General features: G+C 40.6%; 1 protein-coding gene, 1 long non-coding RNA gene and 1 pseudogene across 9 annotated transcripts in view; 1 reads left to right on the top strand and 2 right to left on the bottom strand.

Annotated features, from left to right (window-relative positions):
• The window catches only part of LOC145500235 (uncharacterized), a 109859-nt gene that overhangs the window by 48017 nt on the left and 48230 nt on the right, over window positions 1–13612 (top strand). The gene's annotated exons all lie outside the window — the stretch shown is intronic.
• LOC145500077 (protocadherin Fat 4-like) overlaps window positions 1–13612 on the bottom strand; it is a 76836-nt gene that overhangs the window by 39335 nt on the left and 23889 nt on the right. For 3 of the 8 annotated variants that reach the window (XM_081479573.1, XM_081479583.1, XM_081479577.1), the window contains exon 1: window positions 8195–8718. The exons of 4 other annotated variants lie outside the window; for them this stretch is intronic. In XM_081479573.1, the coding sequence (XP_081335699.1) occupies window positions 8195–8718 (524 nt within the window). Of the gene's footprint in view, window positions 1–6728; window positions 7324–8194; window positions 8719–13612 lie in introns of those variants that run through there. One more of the 8 variants, XM_081479588.1, reaches the window with a different exon arrangement.
• LOC145460748 (thrombospondin type-1 domain-containing protein 7A-like) lies at window positions 12901–13431 on the bottom strand (annotated as a pseudogene).

Raw genomic sequence — 13612 nt, 5'->3', positions numbered from 1 at the left:
TCACCAAGTGCTAGCGCTTTTCGTCTTTCCTCGGTACTTTGACTGGAATTCCTCTCTTGGTGTTGTCTACCGTCAATGCTGTTAATACAAAAATTAGTACATCTCAACGCTTGTCCTTCTTAAAGAGAAGCAGAGAGCCTTCTACCCCTGAAAGTATATCCAGGTTGCTGCTTAGCGAAGGTCTTGTCTGCCTTCTGACCAATTTCAGAAGATTCCAACTAAGGAACGTTGAAATGTCATTTGTGAGGCACTTATTTCTCAACAAAGTTCTTGTACAAGGATTCTTCTACGGCATTCTGTCCAATTTAATGTCGTCTGCCTTGTTAATTCGGATTCTTCTTTGAGCGAGCGTAGTTTGATGCGATGACTCTGCCTACAATCACGTCTATCTTGGGCGTACCAGAATGATGAGATCTGGCTCCGATCTGCTCAAGGAGGGAATGGGATACACCACTGAGTTATGCCTCTTTCTGTAGCTGCCAGTGAATTTTTAGCCGTCTCACAGTCAAAGATCTAGGGATGTTATCATGCCTCCGAGCTATGTCACCATCCTCTTTTGCATCTGCATTCAGTGACCTTACATGTGATCAAAGTCTGCTTTCAGTGACCTTGCATGTGATCTAACTTCAGACAAAACGCGGGCTCTTTGATAGATAATCTTTATTTTCTTTTGAGATGGGTGGATCAATCTATTGCACTCAAACAACCACTGTTCGGCGCTCTCAGTGCAGAGGAGAGTATTTCTCTATTACATCCCTCGGGATAAGCCGGGATTGTGCTGTCCCATTTCCCATCTATTTTCTTCCACGAAGGTCGGCTACGAATTGGCCCCAGTAAACCAGTCGTCATTTGTTCTCTTAACCCTTCTAGGTTGTCTATGCGTAAGTTTCCATTGTCTTCCTTCACTCTCCTAGCGCTTCTAGTGTTTGTACAAAAATGTCTCATAAAATTGATGAATCTTCCATTGGTTTGGACCACCGATCACTTAACGTGTTTTCAAAGTTTACAATTTAAACTGCTTTTTGCGCCCTCGTATGCGTTAGTCGGCAATTCTTCTCTAACTTTGGATTCCCAAAAATATCCTTGACAAATGCGAATTTTTTACCCACAGCAGTTGTCTAAATCAGCGTCGATAATTTTACAGAAGCGGAGCCAAATCTCTGTCCATTTTAGGAAGTTTCCTGCGCTGTGCTCCACTGATTTTGAAATCACTTACTATTGTCATGTGTTCCTTTTTTACATTTCTCTATTTTTAAATCAAACTGAAGTTTCAGCTTGAGCACTGCTCGTTCAAATTCTAACTGTTCATGGCTCTTCTTCTTGCTAACAGCTTTCTTCTTCTCCTGAGTTATCGTTAAGATCTTTTTCGGTTAGTAATCTGTTCGGATAGAAGTGTGACTTTCCTTTCGAAGGGTTTTTGATCAAATTTTCAATGTTCACAGACTAAATAGCTATGGCCTAAGAGACTTTTCTTCGTAAAGTTGAATCTTTCATTGATCTATACTTCCCACAGTGTTGTCAAGCGCTGCTCGCCATTGCCGGTATCTGCTCTGAGATCACAACGTATGTCAGTAAAAAAAACCACCATGGCAGTAAGAGCGAGCTATTGCAGAACAAGAATGGAGAAAAAACTTGGCAGGTGATGATTTCTTGCAATTAATGACCGGGTGACATATATTACAAGGAGATTATGTCTGTTTTAAAGAGGTCACGAGGGACGATTGACCTACAGAAAACCAAAATTTGAACAGTTAATCATACATGTAACCCACTCGAATAGCGAGTGTCACAGTTCGACGCAAGCCATCTTGAACGGAAAACTAGAAAGCAATTAAGTCTCGATTTTGCGAACAAAAACCAATTCAGCTCCAGCATCTCGGTTTTAGGCTGCATATAGCTTCTTGTTAACTGATGACTGTCAAGCTTGATGCTAATAACATGCACTTCCAATTTCTATTTTTGGATGCCTTGAATTACGCAATCGCAATATACAAAAAAACTGTTACACAATATGACTGAATTTTCACAGCCGTGCTGTATGACCCTGTATCCTTCTTTCCCGGCAAGTAATACTGGAAATACATATTCTGGAGACAAAATATTAAAAGCGCTACAGTACTGATTCAATGCACATGCCAACGCAACAAAAATTATGGATCTAAAATCTCTTCTTGTCTATTGTGTTACATGTAATGCTTACAAACTTTTAGAAACTAAAAATCAGTAAGTTTGAAAAACTTAGTTTAGTCGGAGATAGACCATAAAATCAAACTAGAAAATTTCTTTCTCATTTCCATAGTTGCAACTGATTGGAATAGTACCGTGCGTGTTTTATTACTGTGTTAACCTACAATGGTTTCCAGTATTCAAAGAAAATATGCTTTCACAAATACCTTAAAACGTTGAAGCAGAAGAAGATTACTAGAGTTTTCTCCTTCTATGTTGGATCGCCAAAAATAAATGCGAGATGAACACGCGCGAGAAAAATGTTCCCGCGAGGAGCTCGCGTATTTTTCAATCAAAGTTTCATTAACTTCAAAGATTTTGATATCTGTTTGTTTAACGTTTGACATATATAATATTATTTCAACTCTGAAGGACGACATGCCGTTATAAACATCTTGTCTAGTTAAATAGATTGCCGGCAGGCTTGGCAAAGTACAGGTTCGGACAAAGATTTAGAAACACACGTAGCAATCACAAACCAATCATGAAATCACGTCCCGAAAACTAAATAACAACCCAGCCTTGATTTATGTTAATTTTACCGTTATTGTACCAAATTTACTGTAAGGAAACTAGTTAAATACAGCGTATTTTAACTGTCCATGAGTTTTTGGAGTTACAGTATCTTCATCTAAGGGTCACCTTAGGTCAGTCATCTTGCAGTTTGAAAATGTGTCGTTTAGTGAACGTGTTGCAATGACGGTGGACCAATTTGATTGGAGGCTCGCATGCATTGAGAGCGTACAAAAATCCAAGAATTTGCGTTTGTTGTTGCGGAATCTTGGCGCAATTCCTTGGTGCAATTGCTTAATTAATCCGGTTTAGTTTCTACGACATAGATTGAGGCACTTAAATGAGATTCTTAACCTAAAATCAGTAACGTGCTCCTATAAACATAATTCGATCAAAACTGCTTCAGTTTTAGGAGTCAGCTTCAGCGGGTAATAATTTCAGTTGATGTCTACAGGTGTTTTTCAAGACCGATACTAATGAACGTTCGAATACTCGTCCGCTATATTTATCACTGGAATAACTTCGTAAGCCGACTGTAACAATCCACTGAGGAATTTCTATTGACCACTCAAATAATACCCCAAGTTATGTACCGTCGAAGTTTGCTGAGCTTTAAAAACTGAAGCCGTCATCTTTTACGGTTTTGTTTATGACCTTAGCCTTAAGTCCTTTGAAGATTTAATGTTGTCATTTACTTTCCCAGCTTGTATCATCCGAAAAAATTGCGTCACTCAATTTTTGATTTGCGCGCAATTTGTAAATTCGCATGTATTCTTTCGTCTGTGAGAAAGATCAAAACCAGCCCTGAAAATTTCCTCGAGACTTAAGATGTTTGTTGTTGTAGTTGCTTACGCTTTCTTAAAATGAGTTCAACATACCAAAGGTTTATCATCAAAACGAAAACAACCTGCCGCACGGGAAGCAAAATTTTGGTGAATGCTCGCTGCAATGTCAGCTTTCTAGACTTGGCGCGGGGCGGAAAAGTTTTAGATTAATATCTCAACGAAAAATAGTTTTAAGCCTTACCAGTTGCATCACAACATCAGAGAAGGTCACTTCGTTCCAAATCATTCTTTCATATACAGTTGTAAGTTGCAAAATATGATTTCGTTTCACTAGTACAGAAGTGTATTGTGTGTGTGCATCAAAGTATGTTAGAAAGTTTGCATCAGTCACTTTCAATGTATGTAGTCCGCAATTTTCTCTCAAGGTCTGCAGACTGTTCTTAACTATTTTGGCCAAATTCGTTAAAAAAATAAGCTTGTTCTGATAGTTTGTGTAGAGAGACATATTCTCTTGTTGTGTCTAGGTGCGTGTTAATTGGTCTAAATGTGCAGGTAAAGTTTGTTAGCAGTTTCGTCCTATTTTGCACCTCCGAGCGAGAAGCGAAGCTAAGTACGCGCAAGAAACATTTCCTCGAGAACAAGAGACAAAAAAACAGAGTCCACTGTGTGCACAATGGGAACGTCTGACATGAGCAATAACAAAAAAAGAAAACATCTTAACTTACACCCCAGTGTTGCAGTTTCGCGGTTTGCTCAACATTAGTGGACACGGAAATCCTCCACAGCTTGGGTTTCGTGTAATACGCATCGTTCTGGTTTGTCTCGACATGCCGCATCCCTTGCACGGACTCCAGGAGTTCCAAGACCACGCGCAGTTAACACGACAGCAGTGCGTGTTACACGAAATAGTTCTGTAACGTTGTGACGGACACGCTGTACCACCGCAAGTCGGATTTCTTGTGACAACAACTTTTTGATTCTGTTTTCCTCCACCGCATGACCGCGAACAGCTACCGTATGAGGACCAGTAGAAAGCGCAATTTTGTCGATAGCAACGTCTCCTTCGCCTGCGGCGCCAGGACTCCGAAACGTCAAACAGTGCACACAAAAATGCAGAAACGATTAGAAGGACCAGAAGAAATTTCTTCATGCTTTTGAGATATTGAAAAAAGAAATATTCTCGACGGAATTTTTTTTTTTCAATGGACACAGTAGGCTGTACCAGGTACAAATATACCCGTTTGTTTCTTTCTTTGCTTTAGCTCTGTGACGCAGGTTGCCTTTAACATGCCTCTGCAAATTTAGATGATGCCCTCAGAGTAAGTCCCCGGATATTATCTTGTTATCTCCCTTTTATCGCTGAGTAAAGGAAGTAATTAAATTTGATCTCAGTTTAACCCATACTTGTGTGTTCAAGTTACAAGAGTTCTTTTTTTTTTTTTTTTCTTTTTTCGAAGTTTGTCATCAGTAAGGTAATAAGCTAAAAGTTCATTTTTAGATGGTATACTCTTTAAAAGGCAGAAAATAATGCACCAGTGCGTTGTTAAATCCCGTTGACATCGTTAACCTTGGAACACTGAGCGATGTGGATTTTGTTACTGAACAAATACAGACCAATATCCGTATTAAACATATGTAAAGATCATGTCTGGCTTCCGTTGCAAATTGCCCTCATTTCCTTGAATTACTGGCGACGACACCAACGAACTAACGTAATCAATTTTGTATTGTTTACAAAATTAATTATCGCCATTTGAATTCAAAATTCTCGTAGTTCATTAGTTTCAGCAGTTACATGAATGCAGCCATCGTTCTTCCATTTCAATTAAGTTGTCCGAGTTTCGCGTTACTAGGGTCAGGCAAAGACGCGCGCGCCATACTCTCGGATTGAAGAGGAAACGTACATAAAACAGCGGACGAAAACGAGAAATGAGAAGGAAGACAAGGAACAAAGACTAGAGCACTCGGAAGAGAAAGCGCGGGAAAGAAACAAAAGTAATAAAAAGAAAAAGCGCCGGAGATTCTGTTCGTGTTCAAAAACGTTGCAAACACTAAATCAACGTTTTAGTCACGCGAAAAGCAGAGATTTGCGTATTGTGAAATCTGCGATGAAAGCTTGCGGTAAATTGCGACATTTCGTCTTTCTTGCGCAACACGTTTCACGGACACGAGTAACTTGATTTACTCAATTGACGCCGTTTTTCAGGTTTTTCGTAAATCACTCGCTTAACGTTATCTAAAGTTACTGCCAGCGAAGTTTTTCTAAATTTGACACAGATACTGAATGTCCAACCGATAGGTCGGAATATTTCTCATGTCTAAGATAACTTTGAAAGCCGCATTCAGCCAAAACGCAAACACTGATGATTTACTTTTGTTTGTCAGTTAGACAGAGTTTGCTTAGTTTTATGTCCTACTTGAGCATACTGGCATCCAATTGAGTCAATTTTCACTAAAGCCGACACAAAGCAGGAGGAATGTGAACGTCTCGCATTTTGAGTAGAATATCATTCTCTCCTCTCGCTGACGTCACAATACTGATTCAAGTGAATACGCCAATACATGCAAGTTGCATTTGAGTGCGACAAAAATGTCCACGGGACTATTTGGTGTTGTTATCCTATCCAGATTGCTTTGCCTCGATAAAGAAAAAAGCTTCGGCAGCTTTCGCCGCTTTATTCAGCTCTTGGTTCCAAGTTAGATATAATTTGGTTTCACTCTTATATATAAGAATATGCTGAGTTGTATGCTGAGTCACTGCTGAATCAATGCTGAGTTAGTGCTTATTGGAGTACTAGAGATGCGGAGATTCAGTCTGCATCAAACTATTAAGTGCGTAATAATTTTCAGATTCAGCGATATCTTGCCAGAGAATTTTGCCGTGAATTGATTCATATTTGGACAGCGTTTTCGGCCGTTTGATCTAATCGCTCAAATCAGTTTTGTAATAAATCTTGTCTCAGTCCTAGCCCTGCACGATCCAGGAGTGGTGCACTCATAGCTGGTACATTTGTGTAGAAGAATTGTCCTCTGGCAGCTCGTTGTCATCTACACGGCTTATTTTGGACCGGAGAAAGAAAAGCAAAGAATGCAAAAAGGAAACTCCCACGAGAACAAAATGACTAACGCTGTAAAAAAGTGTGTGTATAATGTTTAAATAGAGCATTCTTGGAAACGCTAATAAACAAGAAATATGCAACTTACACGCCAGTGTTGCAGTTTTGCGTTTGGCTTCGAATAAAGGGACACATTGTTCCTCCACAGCTTGGGTTTCGTGTAATACGCATCGTTCTGGTTTGTCTCGACATGCCGCATCCCTTGCAAGGACTCCAGGAGTTCCAAGACCACGCGCAGTCAACACGACAGCAATGCGTGTTACACGAAGTAGTTCTGTAGCGGCTATACGGGCACGGTGTACCACCGCAACTGGAATATCTTATGATCATAACTCTTTGATTTTGACTTCCTCCACCGCATGACCGCGAACAACTACCGTATGAATACCAGTAGTAAGAACAATTTTGTGGTGAGCAAGATCTCCGGCGTCTTTGGCTTGGCGTTACATATCGGCGGCGTCGTCGTCTTCGGCTGCCGCTCCACCCCGACGAGAGATCCACCAGGGTAGACAAACAGGCAGAGACAACGAGAACAACCAGAAAAATCTTCCTCATACTTGCGAGCAAGAAGCGAAAGGAGAACACTCCAAATGAACAGTGAATGCGATACCAGGCGCTTTTATACCCTTTCCCTAATTTTTTCTTAATCGTTTCTACATGCCTCGGCAAATCTACAGAATCTGATAATCCCCAGAAAATATTTTATTTTATGTTTTATTACTGATTTAAACTAAGTTAACACCAACGAATAAAGCCTATTTAAAAGTGGTTTAACTAAAGAAGGTTAAAAATTAGTTGTTCATATCGTGTGTTCCCCACAACTAAACAATTTAAAATCTGGTTTGATTTAAATTTGTCTTCTCAAGATGACTGGAAAGCGTAATCGACAAATGGGAAAAACAACCGGATTTAGTGAAACTAGTTCAGTTGGTAAAAATAGAGCATGAGAAGTACTACTTAAATTTGACTTGCTTTAGACTTCTTTTCAAATACACCCTACAACAAGTTCACGAGATTTGTCTTAAGGTAAAAATTGCATTAAGAGCGTTGTGAAACTTGGGTTAATATCGTTACAGTAGCTGTATGTGTGTTGTCCGCATATCTTTTCGGACTTTATTTTTCTCACAAATTACTGCTATTTTCTTGATTTAACTGTGATATACTCATGTTTGACAATAGCTTTTGCGTTGCTTGTAACATAAGATGCGCCTTTGATGCGAAATTCTCGTTGGCGGGAGGGTTTGAGATGAGTGCGATTGTCATTGTCTCATTTCAAGGTTAAATTCTCGGAATTCCTCTTTAACATACAGGCAGAAGCGTGTTGTAAGCTCTGGAATTGAGTGAAAAACGGTCAAAACGCAGTGATGACAAAAAAGACAAAAACGTACGAGAGAATTTAGCAGGTGCTGGAGAGAAAGCAGGCCCGTCAGACACGTGACATCCCTTTTTCCCAAATCCTTTCCTCTTTCGACCTCTTTGGCGCTAAAATTTAAAGCAAACGAAGGAACGAAGAGCGCGTGACATCAAAAGTAACATGAAAACAAGCTGACTTACACTCCAGTATTACAGCTTCGCGTTTCGCTTCTTCTACTTGGACAAGCCGTTCCTCCACAACTTGGGTTTCGTGTAATACTCATCGATCTTGTTTGTTGGGAAACACCACAACCTTGGCACGGACTCCAGGAATTCCACTTCCACAAACAGTTAACAGGACAGCATTGAGTGTTGCATGAAATAGTCCTATATCGCTGAGGGCTGCTAGAGTACGGGCACGGTCTGCCATGGCACCTTGGATACGCTCTGATATTCCTTCGCTGTGTCACATATCCACTACCGCAGGTCTTGGAACAGCTTCCGAATGTGGTCCAGTCATAAAGAACACAGTCTTGCCTTGGGCCACATCTTCTGTATCTCCCTCGTCCTCCGTGCCCTCCGAGACCGCCTCGTCTGCCTCGTCTGCCTCGTCCGCCTCGTCCGCCTCGCCCGCTGCGTCTACCTCGAAACCACGACTCCGAAAGCCCAACTAGGGCAAACAAAGAGACAGAGACCAGGAGAAGGACCAGAAAGGAGTTCTTCATGTTTATGACAGATAACCAACTGATGTACAACGCTTGATAAAAAAAACACTCGATCGAGCTGACCCCTACAGACAATACCGAGCACTTACATAGCCAATAAAAATACCCGCGTTTAACTTGCCTGAACAGATCTAAAAAAAAAATAGGTCCGTAATGTGTATGTGTGAGGCTTACGAGCTAATTTCCACTTATGACAGTTCTTGTTCTATTTGTAAAATCAGTAAAATGTAAAACAGGTGATAAAGAGAGGCCAGGGTAATCGTTCCTTTTCTGTGCTTAAGTAAATTTTTATCAAGAGCAGCTTCTCTTGCTGTAAAGGGTTGAAACTCTCTACTTTCTCTGTTTTTGGCTTGACGAATTTTGGACCCAAAATCAAAATAAAATGGAAAAATGTCATGTGGACTAAGAAAAAAAATGAGAGTTCTTGAAACAAAATGCGGAAATCTTAAAGTCAGGCCATGGATTTCTTTGAACACAGAACTGTTTGCATAACGAAGTATCGGGTAATCGCAAACAATTAATGCATATTTTTACAAGAATAAAATTGATATTTTTTATTGTCAAAACAAGAGCCTCCGCCGCTTCATTCTGGTCTAGTCCGAGCTAGATATAATTTCCTGCCATCTCTATAGAAAGGCACATGCTAATTGTGAACGAACTGTTTGAAAAGCTATTACGGCATGGCGCGGGAGCATATTGCTATAAGTTAACAACTGTAATGTTAACATCAGGTCAGCACTAAAAGGTGTACAATATAAAACCCCTTTTGTTTTGCCGATTATGTAATGTTCGTTTAGAGAATTTTGAAGGAAATTGACCTGGAGAGTGTTGTTTGCGCATTGATCTATTCCCCTAAATAATTTTGTTTTGTAATTTTTCCTTTCCCTATCCTAGCCCTTCAAGGCAAGATAATAATTCCTTGTCATTGTTACAATAAATTTCACCAAGAGCGGACAACTACTCCTGCACTAAAGGGTTGGAACTCTCTACTTTCTCCGTTTTTGACTTGACGTATTTTAGACCCGAAATCCAAATAAAATGAAAGAGAAACATAGATTTCTTTGAACACAGACCTGTATGCATATCGAAGGATCGGGTTATCGTCGGGAAATCATGGCGAGGAAAAACACTTTTATGTGCTTTACAAGCAATAAAACACAGAGGAAGAATGAAGGTCTTTAGAAGAATAAAATTGATAGTTTTAGTTGTCAAAAAACTAGAGCTTTCGCTGCTTCATTCTGTTCCAGTCCGAGCTAGATATAATTTCCTGTCATATATATAAAAAGGCATATGCTGAGTGTGAACGAAAGCAAAGAATCGAAAACGCGCGATTTGGCTCAAAAAGCTATTACGATAGGCGCGTTAGCAAATTGCTGTAAGTTAACATTTTGAAATGTTAACATCAAGTCTGCAACAAAAGGTGTATAATTTAAACCCCTCTTATTTTGCGATTCCGTAATATTCGTTCAGATAATTTGGAAGGAAATTGATTTGGAGAATGTTTTAGGTCCTTTGATCTATTCCATATTACCCAGAACAATTGCGAGCTGATAGAGTGGTGCTGTCATAGCCAGCTTGTGTGTTTTCGCAAACGAGAGCTCGGTCTATTTTGGATCGTAGAACGCAAAGCGAGGAGCGTACGAGATGAAACGCGAACGGAAGCAAAATGAGCCGCACGAGGGGCAGGCCTCAAGAAAGAGTGACTGATACTCAGTAGAACTTTCTTGAAAACGTTGATAAATCAAAAAAAGGTGTAACTTACACTTTAGAGTAACAGCCTCTCGTTTCGCTTCTTCTACTCGGACACGCCGTTCCTCCACAACTTGCGTTTCGTGAAATACGCATCCTTCTGGTTCCATACGGCATGCTGTAACCTGGCACGCACTGGCACAGACTCCAGGAGTTCCACGTCCACAAACAGTTAACACGACAGCACCCACTGTAACATGAACGAATCCTTTGTCGTTGAGAACTGTAGTAAGACGGACATGGTGTTCCACCGCAGGTGTGATTCGTTTTGATATCCTTACGCTGAGTCTTATATCCCCAACCACAAGTCGTGGAACAGCTTCCGAAATCGGCCCAGTCATACAGAACACAATCTTGTCTGAAGCAGTGAATTCTTTGGAGTCTATGCCTCCAGAAAATGGACTCCGATAGCCCAACCAGAGCAAACAAAGCGGCAGAGGACAAGAGTAGGACCAAAAAGAAGTTCTTCATGCTTATGACAAGCCAAACTGAAGTACAGCGCTGGACGAAAAAGTCTAATTTGCCTCTGAAGACTGAACCAGGAACTTTTATACCCAATGTATTACCCTGGTTAAACGCGCACCAGCAAATCTGAGATGTAAAACGACAAGCTTTATTTTCGGAAAGCGTATTATATCTGATTTAATACTCAGGGACATGTTATCACGGATTTTTTCCAGCCTGACTCATCCTTCGTGCTGATATATCAAAGGCTTTGCAAGATTTTTATTTTCTTTGATTTGAATCATTTTTCCAAGCTTGGCCTACGGTAACATGACTAGCAGAAAATTTATGAACTTTGATTTTTTAAACCTATAGTCATTTTGCACTGCAACTTTAAAACAGGTGGAAATTTGTACCTAACCCGTTATGCTTGTGACACCGTATTCTTAAGCTGAAGTACGTGCGGATTTTGTTCCAGAATAAACATGCATCAAGATTTGACTTCTGTCACTGATTGCCCTAATTTTTATTCACTATTAATTTTTTTATTTATTTTAGTATTTTTCTTTTCACGAATAGGTTGGGTAGTTTAAAATGATTTTGCTTTGTGTTGCTTGTAGTCATAGAGGTGCCCCTTAGAAAAAAAACGTCTCATTGACTACGTGTTTCGCTATTCAGATCAGGGCTTGAAATAATTTCTCGGCTGGTGCCCGGTCAAATCTATTTTTGCTCGGACAAGAAACGATTTTGGCTGGACAAATATGCATTACATCATGATAACTCTGTAAAAAGTGCTTCTCCCCTCTCAGCATGATGCTTACATATCGAGCAAGTACATTTAGTGAGCTTTTATTGCAGAAGTAACTGATGTTCAGTGAAAAAAAAGTGGAATACCCGGCACAACCACAATGTTCAATAAAAACGATATAATTACACTTTTGCTTCCCACAATCGCGTCTATTATTCAATTTTTATTCGAGCTTATTGATTCACGCAGGAATTAACAAGCAAACTTAGTTGTTATTTTTAATTTCACCTTAATATAAAGGCCTTAAGTTTTAAGATAAACGTTTGGTTTGAATTTATATTAGACAGTAGCCCAGACCTTTGTACCAGTCCCTGGACTAGTCACTTTAAGAAGCATCTGTTTCGCTTTCCACATCAGGTCGCAAAGTTAGTTAGCGGTAAATTCCACGCGGACAATAAGGATTAAAGTCGAACGTCTCCAAAGCGGAGAGTGGCGGTTGTAAAGAGGTGGTCGTTAGTGGAAGTTCGACTGTATTAGCATACACACCGATAGACATGCTACACTGGAAGACCGGCGAATTTGAGGTCATGACTGATGGATGACAAAGCGAAAACTTGCAACTGCCGGAGATTTTACTCTAGACAAAGGTGGTCTGGTCGTATCTTTTGTTTGCTTCTTTTATGTTTTTCTTTTACATATGCAGATAATGTACAACTTAATTTAGACGTAGCTCTGAATCAAATTTACCTTTGAAGTGTAAAAATAAACGATCAACGATTTGACCGGACAAAACCTTCTTTTGACCGGATATTGCCCGTTGAAGGGCCGTTATTTCAAACCCTGCAGTGGTAATCTGTCCTTTCGGAGTTAAATTTATGGAATCCTCTTAACTCTTCTACTGGTCATCCAGAAGTGTGATTCAAACTGTCAGATTAAATAGAGAACGAAGAAAAGACAAAGTGGTGAGATGAAAATGAGCCGGAATTGAGAAGTACTGGAGAGAGTAAATGCCGGAAAACACGTGACCATTCTTTTCCTCCCCAGCCCTCTTCTCTTTAGACCCTTTCAATCATGTTCCGTCACTGTCTTGGGCTTAGTTTCCTCACAAGCTTGGATCCAAGAACAAATTGCTGAGGGACGACTTTGAATCACTCGCGCGTGCGAGCGGAATTGAAGTGTTTGGAATTGGAATTGGAATTGAAGAGCGGGTGACGTGAAACCTAACATGAAAACAAGCTGACTTACATTCCAGTATTGCAGCCTCGCGTTTCGCTCCGTTTACTGGGACAGGCCGTCCCTCCACAAATTGGGTTTCGTGTAATACTCGTCGATCTTGTTTGTTGGGAAACATCACAACCCTGACACAGAATTCAGGAATTCCACATCCAAAAACAGTTAACAGGACAGCATTAAGCGTTGCATGAAATAGTCCTATATCGCCGAGGGCTGCTAGAGTACGGGCACGGTCTGCCATGGCACCTTGGATACGTTCTGATATTCCTTCGCTGTGTCACATATCCACTACCGCAAGTCTTGCAACAGCTTCCGTATGTGGTCCAGTCATAAAGAACACAGTCTTGCATTGGGCCGCAAGATCTTCTGTATCTCCCTCGTCCTCCGTGCCCTCCGCGACCGCCTCGTCTGCCTCGTCCGTCTCATCTGCCTTGTCCGCTTCGCCCGCTACGTCTTCCTCGAAGCCACAACTCAGAAAGCCCAACTAGGGCAAACAAAGCGACAGAGACCAGGAGAAGGACCAGAAAGGATTTCTTCATATTTATGAAAGATACCAAACTGAAGTACAGCGCTTGATTAAAAAAAAAAAAAACTCGATCGAGCTGACCCCTACAGACAATACCGAGCACTTACATAGCCAATAAAAATACCCGCGTTTAACTTGCCAGAACGGATCTAAAAGAAAACATAGGTCCGTAATGTGTCTGTGTGAGGCTTACG

This window comes from Orbicella franksi, chromosome 1 (genome assembly GCF_964199315.1).
Source record: "Orbicella franksi chromosome 1, jaOrbFran1.1, whole genome shotgun sequence".
In the NCBI taxonomy this organism is placed as follows: Eukaryota; Metazoa; Cnidaria; class Anthozoa; order Scleractinia; family Merulinidae; genus Orbicella; species Orbicella franksi.
The sequence above is the reverse complement of the archived record's forward strand: the minus strand, read 5'-3'. Positions and strand labels throughout refer to the sequence as shown.